General features: G+C 44.2%; 1 protein-coding gene across 1 annotated transcript; it reads left to right on the top strand.

Moving 5' to 3' along the window:
• The first annotated feature begins 2,315 nt into the window (after positions 1 to 2,315).
• LOC128354715 (arf-GAP with GTPase, ANK repeat and PH domain-containing protein 1-like) lies at positions 2,316 to 14,056 on the top strand. Its single transcript, XM_053314890.1, has 4 exons — positions 2,316 to 2,346; positions 10,580 to 10,734; positions 12,726 to 12,816; positions 13,830 to 14,056. Exons 1-4 carry the CDS (start codon positions 2,316 to 2,318, stop codon positions 14,054 to 14,056), a joined length of 504 nt encoding a protein of 167 aa, XP_053170865.1.
• The last annotated feature ends 2,509 nt before the right edge of the window (positions 14,057 to 16,565 follow it).

Raw genomic sequence — 16,565 nt, 5'->3', positions numbered from 1 at the left:
CTCTTCCTCTCTCTTCCTCCTCCTTCTCTTCCTCCTCCTTCTCTTCCTCCTCTTCCTCTCTCCTCCTCCTCCTCTTCCTCTCTCTTCCTCTCTCTTCCTCCTCTTCCTCTTCCTCTCTCTTCCTCCTCCTCTTCTTCCTCTTCCTCCTCTTCTTCCTCTTCCTCTTCCTCTCTCTTCCTCCGCCTTCTCTTCGTCCTCTTCCTCTCTCCTCTCTCCTCTTCCTCTTCCTCTTCCTCCTCCTCCTCCCCTTCCTCTCTCTTCCTCCTCCTCTTCCTCCTCTTACTCCTCCTCCTCTCTCTTCCTCTTCCTCCTCTTCCTATTCCTCCTCTTCCTCTTCTTCTTCCTTCTCTTCTCTCTCCTCCTCTTCCTCTTCCTCCTCTTCCTCTCTCTTCCTGGACGCAGCCCAAACGTAAAGCATGGAAACTTAATCGTGTTGGTAGTCTGAGAAGCATTTACGCCAACAGTCTGGATAACTGGGAAGGTAAACTGTTGCTGCTGCTGCTGTTGCTGTTGCCAGGACGACCAATAATACACATCCAATAAGCTGGGATCTGGTGATTTGGGTTCAAATAAACCAAAATATTCAGGTTCAAACTGGGCTGCTTTTAATATAAACACGTCTTAGCTGCTTATAAGAGTTATTTAAACCACATATCTGTCAGAATAGAAACATTATTTTTAGATATATAGACACTTATAGCTTGTTTTATTGAGTATTTATTGGATGAAATCAAAAGTAAATATGGGTCCATGTGGTTTAGTTTAAATGTAAAGGGGTTAAAATGTGAAAATACCATTTATCATGTATTTTGTGGTTACACCATTTGACATTTTCAGGAGCATTCAGTCTTACTTTTGGTTAAAAATGGTTCAAATGTCATTTAAATGATATAAAACCAACAAAAATACTAAATGTACATTTTAACAAACCTGATGCTGCTTTTAACCTTCCTGTTGTTGAGTCAAGGAAAGGAGGGAGGAAGGAGAGAGGGAGGGAGGGAGGAAAGGAAGGAAAGAAGGAGGGAGGGAGGGAGAAAGGAAGGAAGGAAGGAAGGAAGAAAAGGGGATGGAGGGAGGGAGGAAGAAAGGAGGATGGAGGAAGAAAGGAAGGAAAGAAGGAGGAGGGAAGCAAGGAAGGGAGGAAGGAAGGAGGGAGGGAAGGAAGGAAGAAAAGGGGATGGAGGGAGGGAGGAAGAAAGGAGGATGGAGGAAGAAAGGAAGGAAGGAGGGAAGCAAGGAAGGGAGGAAGAAAGGAAGGAGGAAGGAAGGAAAGAAGGAGGAGGGAAGCAAGGAAGGAAGGAAGGAAGGAAGGAATAGTCAAAAGTAGTTTTCAAAAGTAGTTTTAACTTATTTATTTCTTGCCTAGATCCATATAAGTTTGTTTTAATGGGTAAAAAAGACAAAAAAGAGTTTGAGATTGACTGATTTTAAACTTTACAAAGAAAAATCCACCTTTAATTTCAGTGTTGGACAACTTAAACACACTTCCTAACTCAATGTGACCCAGTTTAAACCTGCAAATCAACCAAATCACTGCTTATTCTGATGCTCTCGCTGTGTTTGGACAATAAAGTAGCTCCACCCCTCCCACAACCTGACTTTGCATCCTCGTGCCCCCCCCCCCCCCCCCCCCCGTCTCACCTGTGAGGATGCACCAAACAAACGCCCCCCCCCCCCCCACCCTTCCTCCACAGCAGCACAAAGTGATGTTAAAGTGAGTGTTTGATGTTGTTCAGCCACCCCTCCCGCTCCCCTCTCCCCTCCTCCCCAAAAAAACCTCAGACAGTTAACTTCAATCATCTCCAATCTGAAAGCTACTCTCCTCCACTTCTCCTTCCTCTCCTTCTTCTTCTTCTTCTTCGTCGTCGTCGTCTTCTTCATCATCCTCGCTCAGACGGCGGGACATATTTCTTTTTCACTTCGGGAACAATCGGCCGCAACATTTTCCAGGTTATTAATGTTGTAAAAGGGCTGCGAATAATATGAGGAGTAATGACCTGTGTCGCAAAGCAATACTGTGTGCGGTGACATTTAAGGCTTTTAATTTGTGTTTCCCGAGGCCTCCTTTTGTCTCCCTCACACCTCCCCTCTCATTGCACCCACCACCACCGTCCTGCCTGTCACACACACACACACACACACACAGACACACACAGATGATTGGCCCGTATGCATGTCCCGCCCCCCCCCCCGCACACCTCCAACCCCTCCCGTCTTGTAAATGCTGTATATTCGGTTTGTTCTGTTCCTGCTGCTTAAAGGTTGCCGGTGTCAGAGTTCACAAATTGCCTCTGCGCCTCCTTCTCTCCGTGTGAATGTCGCCCACAGTAGCCGAGAGCGCCGCCGGTAATTACCAGCACCGCGTAGCGTGGAGCGGCGCGGTGGGCGACCCGCCGTCCTGAGTGTGTTTGCTTTACTCTCATGTGTACGTTTAAATCGTTTACACAAAGACGAAGAGAAAATATCTTACAGAGGCAAATAATTATCAAGTTACATCAATAACGTAATTATTATGTCTATATACCGACTTATCGTACAATAACGTAATTATTATATCTATATACCGACTTATCGTACAATAACGTAATTATTATGTCTATATACCGACTTATCGTACAATAACGTAATTATTATGTCTATATACCGACTTATCGTACAATAACGTAATTATTATATCTTTATACCGACTTATCGTACAATAACGTAATTATTGTCATCATGTCTATATACCGACTTATCGTACAATAACGTAATTATTGTTGTCATGTCTTTATACCGACTTATCGTACAATAACGTAATTATGTCTATATATCGTAGAATAACGTAAGTATGTCTATATATCGTAGAATAACGTAATTATAATTATTGTTATCTATATACGGACTTATCGTACAATAACGTAATTATGTCTATATATCGTACAATAACGTAATTATGTCTATATATCGTACAGTAACGTAATTATTATATCTATATACCGACTTACCATACAATAACGTAATTATTATGTCTATATATCGACTTATCGTACAATAACGTAATTATTATGTCTATATATCGACTTATCGTACAATAGCGTAATTATTGTCATCATGTGTGTATATCTACTTATCGTACAGTAACGTAACTATTATGTCTATATATCGACTTATCGTACAATAACTTATTTATTGTTATCATTGTGTCTTTATACCGACTTATCGTACAATAACGTAATTATTAACGTTCACTCTCCGATCCCACATTTCATTATTATGCTATTATATTATCAAATGACAATAATATCGTTTATCGCGATATTTATTTCTGAGACAATATATCGTCCAATAAAAGCTAGCTAGCTATCGTGACTCAAAGCTGACGTTTTATTTAACAACTCTGACGACTTTTTTAGCTTGTAGAAAAACGAAAATTAAGTCTTTAAAGTCTTATTTTCTTAAAAAGAGTATAAAAACTGCCTGAACTGTAGAAATATTTGTTTCCAACGCAAATAAATCTCTAAAATTGTGTTTTTCTAGAAATATTATAGTTAATTTTATAACTACCGTGTCCAATAATTTTTACTTGTGATCTAAAATAGTAACAGCTGCTGATTATTTTCTCAGTTAATTGTTCTATTGAGCTATAAAACTTACAGAAATAGTTTTTTTTAAATCTCTTTACTGTCTTATCCAACGCATAAAAACAGTAAATCTTCACATTTAAAAATCTATAAAATCCGCAAATGTGACTTTTTGTCTTGAATAATTACTTAAATGATTAATTAATGAGTTTCTGATTAATTTTTAGTTCAGCTCATAATGTGTAATATTAATCACATTCATCAACATCCAGAATTACTGCTTTAAAACTGTGGCCACACATTTAACATATTATGGTATTAAAGGGTAGCGTCCAGTAGTCACTTATTTTTAGCTCTGGTTTGTTCTCCTCCAACTGAGAACAAGATTTGGTTCTTTATCTCCATGTTCCACTTTATCTCTAACTTTGTGTTTGATGGAAAGAAAACAGAAAAAAATGCTGTAAAACCAAAATTAGGAGTCAAAAGGCGCTGAAAGGTGGGGGTCTCTCTACTGAAAGGTGGGGGTCTCTCTACTGAAAGGTGGAGGTCTCTACTGAAAGGTGGGGGTCTCTCTACTGAAAGGTGGGGGTCTCTACTGAAAGGTGGGGGTCTCTCAGAGGAACCTTTACTAGGAGTTAAAAACTAGGAGTTAAAAGAGGCTGAAAGGTGGGGGTCTCTAAGAGTAACCTTTACTCTACTGAAAGGTGGGGGTCTCTCAGAGGAACCTCCACTCTACTGAAAGGTGGGGGTCTCTCAGAGGAACCTCCATTCTACTGAAAGGTGGGGGTCTCTCAGAGGAACCTTCACTCTACTGAAAGGTGGGGGTCTCTCAGAGGAACCTCCATTCTACTGAAAGGTGGGGGTCTCTCAGAGGAACCTCCATTCTACTGAAAGGTGGGGGTCTCTCAGAGGAACCTTCACTCTACTGAAAGGTGGGGGTCTCTCAGAGGAACCTCCATTCTACTGAAAGGTGGGGGTCTCTCAGAGGAACCTCCATTCTACTGAAAGGTGGGGGTCTCTCAGAGGAACCTTCGCTCTACTGAAAGGTGGGGGTCTCTCAGAGGAACCTTTACTCTATTGAAAGGTGGGGGTCTCTCAGAGGAACCTCCACTCTATTGAAAGGTGAGGGTCTCTCAGAGGAACCTCCACTCTACTGAAAGGTGGTGGTCTCTCTACTGAAAGGTGAGGGTCTCTCAGAGGAACCTTTACTCTACTGAAAGGTGGGGGTCTCTCTACTGAAAGGTGGAGGTCTTACTACTGAAAGGCGGAGGTCTCTCTACTGAAAGGTGGGGATCTCTCAGAGGAACCTCCACCATGAAACCCCCCCCCCCCCTCCCTGGTTTTATTCATTAGCCCCCGCTGTGCTCCGGGTCAACGTGCAGCATTTAAATCCATTTAATTTACTCCACACAGGGGGGAGGACCTTTCTGGATTGTTGGTTTCTGTAATTGTCAAGCAGCCCCCTCCCCCTCCTCCTCCTCACCTCCACCTTACTCCTCCTCCTCCTCCTCCTCCTCCTCCTCCTCCTCCTCCTGAAAACAGAGAATCATGGGAATTTAATTACGATGGTACTCTGGCTCGTGACCCTGCGAGGGCTCCACTGGCATTTGATGGGAGACGCACCTGGTTCCACTCTGACTGGGTTTCTGCTCAATTATAGACATTAAAGAGTCTTAAACTAGGTCTTAAATAGTCTTAAAGAGTCTTAAATATGTACGTTCATTCACCGCTTCCTCCGTCACCTTTGTGTTTTTGGGAGAAATGCGTCGGTAGGATTCACAGTTACATCAGAATTCATTTGTTGGTTAAAACCGAAACCAAATAATCAATTAGAAACGACTCTGAGGCGATGATGGATGAGTCTCTGACCATCAGTGATACGATGTTTAACCCTCCTGTTGGATGGAAGGAAAGGAAGGAAGAGAGGAAGAAGAAGGACGGAAAGGAGGGAGGGAGGGAGGGAGGAGGGAAGGAAGGAAGGAAGGATGGAAGGGAGGGAGGGAGGAAGGAACAAGTAAGGGAGAGAGAGAGGAAGAAGGAATGATGGAAGGGAGGGAGGGAGGAAGAAGGAAGGATGGAAGGGAGGAAGAAGGAAGGGAGGGAAGAAGGAAGGATGGGAAGGAAGAAGGAAGGGAGAGAAGAATGAAGGGAGGAAAGGAAGGGAGGGAGGAAGAAGGAAGGATGGAAGGGAAGGAAGAAGGAAGGAAGGATGGGAGGGAAGAAGGAAAGGAGGGAAGAAGAAAGGGAGGGAGGTAAGAAGGAAGGAAGGGAGGGAAGAAGAAGAAAGGAAGGGAGGTAAGAAGAAAGGAAGGGAGGAAGAAGGATGGAAGGAAAGGAGGGAAGAAGGGAGGAGGAAGGAAGGGAGGGAAGAAGGAAGGAAGGGTAGAAGGAAGGATGGAAGAAAGGGAGGGAGGGAAGAATGAAGGAAGGGAAAAAGGAAGGATGGAAGAGAGGGAGAGAGAAGGAAGGAATGAAGGGAGGGAGGGAGGGAGAGAGAAGGAAGGAATGAAGGGAGGGAGGGAGGGAGAAGGGAGGAAGGAATGGGGGGAAGAAGGAAGGATGGAAGGGAGGGAGGAAGGATGGAAGGGAGGGAGATCTGAGATGATGATGGATGAGTCTCTGACCATCAGTGATACGATGTTTAACCCTCCTGTTGGATGGAAGGAAAGGAAGGAAGAGAGGAAGAAGAAGGAAGGAAAGCAGGGAGGGAGGGAGGAGGGAAGGATGGAAGGGAGGGAGGGAGGAAGGAACAAGTAAGGGAGAGAGAGAGGAAGAAGGAATGATGGAAGGGAGGAAGAAGGAAGGATGGAAGGGAGGAAGAAGGAAGGGAGGGAAGAAGGAAGGATGGGAAGGAAGAAGGAAGGGAGAGAAGAATGAAGGGAGGAAAGGAGGGAAGAAGGGAGGAAGAAAGGAGGGAGGGAGGAGGGAGGGAGGGAAGAAGGAAGGAAGAAGGAAAGGAGGGAAGAAGAAAGGGAGGGAGGTAAGAAGGAAGGAAGGGAGGGAAGAAGAAGAAGAAAGGAAGGGAGGTAAGAAGAAAGGAAGGGAGGGAGGTAAGAAGGAAGGAAGGGAGGGAAGAAGAAGAAAGGAAGGGAGGAAGAACGATGGAAGGAAAGGAGGGAAGAAGGGAGGAGGAAGGAAGGGAGGGAAGAAGAAAGAATGGAAGGGAAGAGGGTCGAAGAAGGAAGGACGGAGGGAAGGATGGAAGGAAAGGAGGGAAGAAGGAAGGGAGGGAGGGAAGAAGGATGGAAGGGAGGGAGGGAAGAAGGATGGAAGGGAGGGAGGAAGAAGGAAGGAAGGGAGGGAGGGAAGAAGGAAGGATGGAAGGGAGGAAGGAAGGATGGAAGGAAAGGAGGGAAGGAAGGGAGGGAAGAAGGGAGGGAAGAAGGAAGGATGGAAGGGAGGTAAGAAGGAAGGATGGAAGGAAAGGAGGGAAGAAGAAAGAATGGAAGGGAAGAGGGAGGAAGAAGGAAGGACGGAAGGGAAGGATGGAAGGAAAGGAGGGAAGAAGGAAGGGAGGGAGGGAGGGAAGAAGGATGGAAGGGAGGGAGGGAAGAAGGATGGAAGGGAGGGAGGGAAGAAGGATGGAAGGGAGGGAGGAAGGATGGAAGGGAGGAAGAGGTAAGGGATGTAAGAAGGAAGGGAGGGAGGAAAGAAGGAAGGAAGGAATGAAGGAAAGGAGGGAGGAAGGAAGGAAGGAAAGGAGGGAGGAAAGTCATCTCCAGTCTCATCAGTAAATATTTCTCACAGTTGTCGAGGACGATATAAAGTCTGCGTCCATCCTCCAATTTAAACCCAAACTCTTCTTTAACCTCGAGCCGTAAACATCGTTTTAATGAACATCAACTCATCAAACTCATCATCTGCCCGAAGCTCCGAGGTTACCGTGGTTACCGCGGAAACCGGAATCATCCTCCCAAAAGGAAAGTTTGGCTGAGCTGAGGAGTTTTGGAAGTGGAGTTTCTCACAGAGCTCTGGCCTCAGGCTCTCTTCTCTCTCTTCTCTTCTTCTTCTCTTCCTCCCATCCTCACCTTCCCTCCCTCCCTCCCTCCCTCCCTCCCCTCCTCCCCTCCTCTCCCTCCTCTCCTCGGACGAGCTCATTGATTATCCCGATCCGAGCCGGAGGGGAACTTCAGCTCCGGTGCTCTGACACGCTCCCAATTAGCCCAAATGACTGGAGTTGAGGAAGAGCAAATGGTCGTTCTCCTGGCGGGCCGGCCGTGATTAAACCTCTCATCGTCTGCTCGCTGGCTTCACTGCCGCCAGACGTCATGGAAACGGCTGCTTCCCCAAACCCACGAAGAAGAGGAAGAGGAAGAGGAAGAGTGTTATGAATGATTATCGAGTTTTATTTACATTTACCAGCCTCTTATTTTGAAGGGTCACCAGCAGAATGTGAGGAATCTGTCGTGCTGGAGGCCGATCTTTAATTAAGTGATTACCTCCTCTTCCTCCTCCTCCTCCTCTTCCTCTTCCTCCTCCTCCTCCTCTTCCTCCTCCTAATTGTAAACAGGAGCTGGTAGTTGGTTGGTTGGTTGTTGGTTGGTGGTGATGATAGCGACTCCCAGCCGTGCCCCCCGCTTCACCTCCACCTCCACCTCCCATCCTCCTCTTCTGTGGTCTGTAACGGTTTCCAAATGTGTCCCAGAACTCCCTCACACTGCTTTAAAGGTCTTTTAAAGGGACAGTTCACTCAAATTCAAGGGTTTTATCACCTGTAGAAGTTCTCTTATGAAGGCTACGACTGGATTTAACAGCATGAAATGTTCTGATATCGCTATATTAACTGATAATATTATATGATGTAATAATAATATAATACACTAATAATTAAATACAGTAACAAATAAGGGCTGGCAAGATGAGCAATTCAACATGTTAGAAAATAGTTTTAAAAGCAGCATCAGGTTTTAGGTTAGTTTTTTGTCATTTAGAATAAAATGAAGAAAGAAGATGTTTATAAAAGAATAAAATAAATGAGTAATTAATACAAAACTAAAGTATTAAATTAACGAAGACTCATAATACACTCACTGCCATCAATATTGCATAATTCCCTTTAATATTACACTCAAAACTGTTGTTGAAGTTTGACTGAATGCTGCTGAAAATGTCAAATGGTGTAACCACAAAAGAATGATAAATATTAAATATTAACATTTTATCCCCTACAGTGTATTTAAGTGGACTTATACTAATAATAGTGTTGCATTGTTAAAAGTGGATTATATTTATTCTACATTATAGTTCACATTTATTTTCCTGTATGTATATATAATGATAATAAAATAGCAGTTACACCAATTAGACACTGGGTTGCATCACATCATTGACCCAAATACTGTGAAACTGTTAAAAAGGAGGTTGTTATATTTGGATAGAAAGAAGTTTAGATCCATTAATTATAAGTTCACAGTCTCATAAGTCCAATAATGACACATCAGCTGAAGCTCAGGACCAAAAGATCAGATTTCTTTGCTCCAGTTCAACAACTAAAAGTCTCAACAAGCAGAAACTGACATCTTCAGACCTTCTTTAACTTCCGTAGCTCAGTTCAGGACCTTGAATCTGCTCCTCAGACAAACACGCTTCCTAATTGAGTCCTGATTGTCCCGTTTAACCTCTGAGGGGGAACAGATCCACATGTGTCCCCCTGCAGCAGCCCCTGATTGTAATGACTGACCTCTTCACTGACTGGGGGGGTGTAGAACGGTCCGGGGCCTCCAGGCCTGCAGGGGGGGGGGGCACAGGGCCTCGTAATTTGGGTGACATCCTGGCTTCAGGGGGGACGGGGTCACTAAGGGTCACCTGGAGAGACGAGCAGGTGTCCTCCGATCAGAGAGGAAGACTTAACAATACTCTTCCTCAGTATACTTTTATTTTTTATATTTTATCTCATTGTTCGTCCGTCAAAAAAATTTCATAATAAAATTCATCTTTTTTTTCACCATTAAAAAAGTTTGATACCAAAATGTAAAATAGGAAAGTAAATACTAAACTTTACTGCCAACTTTTTACAGTGCAATATAACAACTTTTTTTCATCTTCAATGCAAAATGTGTCAGAATAAAAGCAGCAAAATCTGCTCTTATTTTGAAAACATCAGTAAACTTTGATATTTTACTACTTTTAAAGTCATATAATAGTTCTGTGAGTCTACTTTCTCATTTAACCTAATTTATAAATCCAAACTTCATCTCCTGATTATCATTATTATTAAATATTGTCAATGTTCCCGTAAACAAACTATTTCTCCACACTGAGAAACAGGAAGTAAGGTTTCTGATCAGAGCGTGAGCCAAACGGTTGGAGGTTAAAGTTTAATTCTCTGTTCTGACTCTGTTCTGCGTCTGTTCTCTGTGTTCTCTGTTCTCTGTGTTCTCTGTTCTCTCTGTTCTCTGTGTTCTGTGTTCTGACTCTGTTCTCTGTTCTCTGTGTTCTGACTCTGTTCTCTGTTCTCTCTGTTCTGTGTTCTGACTCTGTTCTCTGTGTTCTGACTCTGTTCTCTGTTCTCTCTGTTCTGTGTTCTGACTCTGTTCTCTGTGTTCTGACTCTGTTCTCTGTGTTCTCTGTGTTCTGACTCTGTTCTCTGTGTTCTGTGTTCTGACTCTGTTCTCTGTGTTCTGACTCTGTTCTCTGTGTTCTCTGTGTTCTGACTCTGTTCTCTGTGTTCTGACTCTGTTCTCTGTGTTCTCTGTGTTCTGACTCTGTTCTCTGTGTTCTGACTCTGTTCTCTGTGTTCTGTGTTCTGACTCTGTTCTCTGTGTTCTCTGTGTTCTGACTCTGTTCTCTGTGTTCTGACTCTGTTCTCTGTGTTCTGTGTTCTGACTCTGTTCTCTGTGTTCTCTGTGTTCTGACTCTGTTCTCTGTGTTCTGACTCTGTTCTCTGTGTTCTGACTCTGTTCTCTGTGTTCTGTGTTCTGACTCTGTTCTCTGTGTTCTCTGTGTTCTCTGTGTTCTGACTCTGTTCTCTGTGTTCTGACTCTGTTCTCTGTGTTCTGCGTTTGTTCCTCTGACAGAACAAGAGGAGAACTTTGAGTTCACCATCGTGTCTCTGACGGGTCAGACGTGGCACTTCGAGGCAACGTCGTACGAGGAGAGAGACGCCTGGGTTCAAGTCATCGAGAGTCAGATCCTGGCCAGTCTGCAGTCCTGTGAGAGCAGCAAGAACAAGGTCAGACTACTGGGTTTACATCACACACACACACACACACACACACACACACACACACACACACACACACACACACACACACACACACACACACACACACACACACTGTTACCTACACACACACACACACATACTGTTACCTGCACACACACACTGTTACCTGCACACACACACACACACTGTTACCTACACACACACACACTGTTACCTACACACACACACACACACACACACTGTTACCTACACACACACTGTTACCTACACACACGCACACTCTTACCTACACACACACACACACTGTTACCTACACACACACACACACACACTGTTACCTGCACACACACACTGTTACCTGCACACACACACACACACACACTGTTACCTACACACACACACACACTGTTACCTACACACACACACACACACACACACACACTGTTACCTACACACACACTGTTACCTACACACACGCACACTCTTACCTACACACACACACACACACTGTTACCTACACACACACACACACACACACTCTTACCTGCACACACAGTTACCTACACACACACACACACACACACACTGTTACCTACACACACACACACACACACACACACACACACACACACACACACACACACAGTTACCTACACACACACACACACACTCTTACCTACACACACACACATTGTTACCTACACACACACACACACACATTGTTACCTACACACACACACACTGTTACCTACACACACACACACACACACATTGTTACCTACACACACACACTCTTACCTACACACACACACACACACGCAGTTACCTACACACACACACACACACACACACACACTCTTACCTACACACACACACACATACTCTCACACACACACACACACACACACACACACTCTTACCTACACACACACACACACACACACACACACACACTCTCACAGTAACATAATTACAGAATAGTAATTACTGAATGTCTTCGCTGCCATTTTCATTTTCTCTTCATGCAGCGGGCGGCTCTCAGTCCAGACCTGCTGTGTTTACGCCTCAGGCTTCACACTCTTACTGCCCCCCCCCCCCTTCCCCATCACCCCCGCTTCCATATATATCACCCAACCACCCCCCCCCCCCTCCATTTATTTGCTGTTATTCTTTCACTCAGTCTGACCTCACCTGAGTGATGTGACTGTTTCTGTTTGTGTTTGTGTTTGGGAGGAAATGATTCAAGGATTTCAAAATAAAATCAGAGTTTTAACAAACAGGAAGTCCAGATTAGAGAAAGATTATGAGTGTAAATGTTTGTTTTACTTAATATAACATAATTAAATCAACATCTGGTCATTTATCTCTTATTATATACTGAATATCTGTCTGTGTAAAATCATTTTAAACTGAATTTTGGGGTTTTTTGGGTAATTTATCCGCTTCTGATCTATTCATCATTTATATCTATAAAATGTGCTCGAGTCAAGGAAGGAAGGGAGGGAAGAAAGGAAGGGAGGGAGGAAGAAGGAAAGAAAGGAGTAAGGAGGAAGGAAGGAGGGAATGAAGGAAGGAAGGAAAGAAGGAAGGAAGGTAAAAGGGAGAAAGGAAAGAGGAAGGAAAGGAGAAAAGGAAGGAAGGAGGGAAGGAAAGAAGAAAGGGGGATGGAGGAAGGAAAGAAGGAAAGAAGGGAGAAGGGAGAAAGGAAGGAAGGAAAGAAGGACAGAGGAAAGAAGGAATGGAGGAGGGATGAGGGGGGAAAGAAAGAGAGAAGGAAGGAGGGAAAGGAAGGAAGGACAGAAGGAAGAAGGGAAGGAAGGAGGACAGATGGAAAAAAGGAACGAGGGAGGGAGAAAGGAAAAGAGGAAGGGAAGAAAGAAGGCAGGGAAGAAGGAAAGGAAGGAAGGAAGGATATTTTGGGATATTTACAGAAGTTACCAAATATAATTATTTGCCCAATAAAGGGTTAAATGTTTTTTTTCTTTTTTTTCTTCCAGTCTCGCCTGCCGAGCCAGACGGAGGCGATGGCTCTGCAGTCCATCAGAAGTATCCGCGGCAACGGTCGCTGTGCCGACTGTGAGACGCAGAGTGAGTGTTTAACACGACCTTTGACCTTTTTTAATGTGATGAAGATTAAAAGCAGGAGGATGAGGAGGTTCAGCTCTGTGTTTTCTTTAAAGTCAAACTGAAAGTAAAAGTCAGGAAGTGTCCTTTGAGCTATGAGCTTTTTTTTTTTTTAAGGTGGGCTGATCAGCTGTTACCGGAGCTTTTAACCACGTCTGGTGGTCTTCCTGAGAGGATGCATTTCTGCTTATTGGTCATTTTAGTTTTGATCCACACTTATATTTTCTGCCTTTTTGAGCCTTTATTAATTATTATATTAACTGAAGGATTCATTATATTCACTGACACTGATGATTTATTTCTTTATAAGCAGAAAACGTCCTGTTACATAACTTAAAAACATGATTAAATGGAGTTAAAACGTTCTATTAGACGAGTCAGCTTCACAAAAAATCAACATTTAAACAGAATTTCTGACTTATTTTATCCTTTAGACCAGAGGTGTCAAACTCATCTTCATTCAAGGGCCACATACAGACCAGTCTTATCTCATGTGGGCCGGACCATTAAAAAGAAGGAAGGAAGGATGGAAGAAAAAAAAAGGAACGAACAAATGAAAAGGAGACAGGAAAGAAAGATGGAAGGAAGGAGGGAGGGAAGAAAGATATGATGGGCGGACAGAATGATGGACAGAAGAAAGGAAGTAAGGAAAGATTGAAGGAAGGATAAAAGCAACGAAAGGAAGACAGGAAGGAAAGAGAGGGAGGAAGGAAATAAGGAAGGAAGGAATGAAGGAAGGAAGGAAGGCGGGATGAAAAGAGGGAAGGAAGGAAGGTGGCCCGGAATGGACCTCTTGGCGGGCCGGTTCTGGCCCACGGGCCGCATGTTTGACATCCCTGCTGTAGAAGAGAAATGAAGCTGAAATCTTGCTTATAATAAAGAATACCTGGCATCAAATCATCTTCTATAGCTCAGACTTCACATATAAAATCAGATTTGTCCTTTAACGTGACCGCCTGCCTGTCTGTCCTCCTCAGATCCGGACTGGGCGAGTCTGAACCTGGGCGCTCTGATCTGCATCGAGTGTTCGGGCATCCACAGGAACCTGGGAACCCACCTGTCCAGAGTCCGCTCCCTGGACCTGGACGAATGGCCTCTGGAGCTCATCAAGGTGATGTCGGCCATCGGCAACGAGCTGGCCAACAGCGTGTGGGAGGCCAACGCTCAGGGACACATGAAGCCTGGACCCGACGCCAGCAGGTAGGAACCAGATCTAGACTAGCTGAGGAACTGAGAGGAGGATTTAGCTTCTTATAGAACCAGATATTTACCTCAGGAGCTGCTAGACAGCTAAAAGAGAGTCAATGTTGGTCTTAAACAGGCGGAGAGTTCTGGTCCTCTGAAATGAAGCCAACCAGGAAGTAACTTAGAGCTGCATTCTATCAAAAGGCCACCAGGGGGCGACCGTCTCTATACAAGTCAATGGAGAATTCACCAACTTCTCACTTGATTTCTAACCTCAGTAAACGTTTTCAAAATGTGTTTATGGTCTCAATCGCTAGTTTAAAGCCTTCTTCAATGCAGTATGATGTTCATTTGGGACATTTTGGCCTCCCTGATTTTATATGTGACGATAAAGCAGGGTATGCATTAGGGCGTGGCTACGTCCTGATTGACAGGTTGATTGACCAATGTCCTCCCCGCTCCGCCCATGGACAAATATTTGCGTGTTAAAACTCTAAAATGTGACGATTTGTGGTTTTTCTTTGTCTTGCTTTAGTATGAATTGAATATTTTAGGGTTTGGGACGCTTGGTTGGACAAAATGAGATACTTAAAGATGTTTTCTGTCTCTTTATTCTGATGTTTTATCGACCGAATGATGAATCGATCAATCATGAAAGGCGAAATATATATATATGATGCACTTCCTGTTGGAGCAGATAGGGGGCAGTGTGACACACAGCTGGGTTAGTGTGTGTGTTTCTGTGTGTGTGTGTGTGTGTGTGTGTGTGTGTGTTTTTTTCTATGTGTGTGTGTGTGTGTGTGTGTGTGTGTGTGTGTGTTGCCTTGTACTCTACAGGGGATAGTAACAAATCGTTGAACTTTAGCGTGACGTCGGTGTTGATCTGTCTGTGTGTGTGTGTCTGTTTCTATGTGTGTGTGTGTGTGTGTGTGTGTGTGTGTGTGTGTGTGTGTGTGTGTGTGTGTGTGTGTGTAATTATCGGCCGCTGCAGCTCTTAGAAAGCCAGCAGCCATCATAACAAATTAGAGCTGACTGCCATCCGCATAGAGATCGACTTCCCCGTCCTCCCACTCTGCCCCCCCCTCAACCCCCCTCCTCCCCCAACGCTCATTAGTCAACAGAAGCACCTTATAATTACTCCCCACATGACCCCCCTATCACACACACACACACACACACACACACAGTCTCTAATACATGAACACACACAAACATTTGAATCCAAACAAACAAGGTTCAAATATCAGACCTCGTCTCTTCTTCCTTCTTTCCTTCCTTCCTTCATTCCTTCCTTCCTCCCTTCCTTCCTTCCTTCCTTCCTTCCATCCTTCCTTCCTTCCTTCCTCCCTCCCTCCCTCCCTTCCTTCCTTCCTTCCTTCCTTCCTTCCTTCCTCCCTCTTTCTTTTAATTTTTCCTTCCTTCTTCCCCTCCTTCCCTGTTTCTTTGCTCCCTCCTTCTTCCATACTTCTTTCCTCACTTCCTTCAATCCATCCTTCCTTTCCCTCCTCTTTTCCTTCCTCCCTCCCTTTTTACTCCTTCCCTTCCTTCCTTCCTTTCTTCCTTCCTTGCTTCCTTCTCTACTTACTTCCTTCCTCTTTTCCTCCCTCCCTCCCTCCTTACTCCTTTCCTTCCTTCCATCCATCCTTCCTTGCATCCTTCCTTCCTTCCTTTCCGTCCTCTTTTCTTTCCTCCCTCCCTTCTTACTCCTTACTTCCTTACTTCCATACTTCCTCACTTCCTTCCTTCCTTCCTCTTTTCCTCCCTCGCTCCCTCCTTACTCCTTTCCTTCCTTCCTTCCTTCCTTGACCTGAGGACAACAGGAGGGTTAAAGTACTCCATTAATTCATGTTTTAAGTGATAGACAGATGATGATAGATCACACACCAGAGCTGCAACTATCAATTCATCAATTCATCAATAAATTAATTAATTAATCGTTAAACAATAAAAAAAATGTCAATCACGTCTTGTAGAGAGCAGCGAGACGTCTTCAAATATTAAATTAACTCTCATTTATATAAGCAGCAAAGTCTCATATTTAACCCTTTATAGGACACTCATTGGAAGGAAGGGAGGAAGGAAGGATGAAAGGAAGGATGAAAGGAAGGAAGGAAGGAAGGAAGGAAGGAAGGAAGGTGGGGGAAGGAAAGAAAGAGAGAAGGAGGGAGGGAGGAAGGGAAGAAAGAAGGAAGGAAAGAAGACGAAAGGGGGATGGAGGAAGGAAAGAAGGAGGGAGGGAGGAAGAACAGATGGAAGGAAGGAAGGACGGAGGAAGGAAAGAAGGAAGGGAGGAGAGGAGGAGGGAGGGAGGAGAGAAGGAGGGAGGGAGGGAGGAAGGACAGATGGAAGGAAGGAAGGACGGAGGAAATAAGGAACGAGGGAGGGAGAAAGGAAAAGAGGAAGGGAAGAAAGAAGGAAGGAAGGATATTTTGGGATATTTACAAAAGTTACCAAATATAATTATTTGCCCAATAAAGGGTTAAGAACCTGGAATCATCTCTCTCACACACACACACACACACACACAC

This window comes from Scomber japonicus, unplaced genomic scaffold (assembly GCF_027409825.1).
Source record: "Scomber japonicus isolate fScoJap1 unplaced genomic scaffold, fScoJap1.pri scaffold_484, whole genome shotgun sequence".
In the NCBI taxonomy this organism is placed as follows: Eukaryota; Metazoa; Chordata; class Actinopteri; order Scombriformes; family Scombridae; genus Scomber; species Scomber japonicus.
Note: the sequence above shows the minus strand (reverse complement) of the source record. Positions and strands in the feature narration are given on the sequence as shown.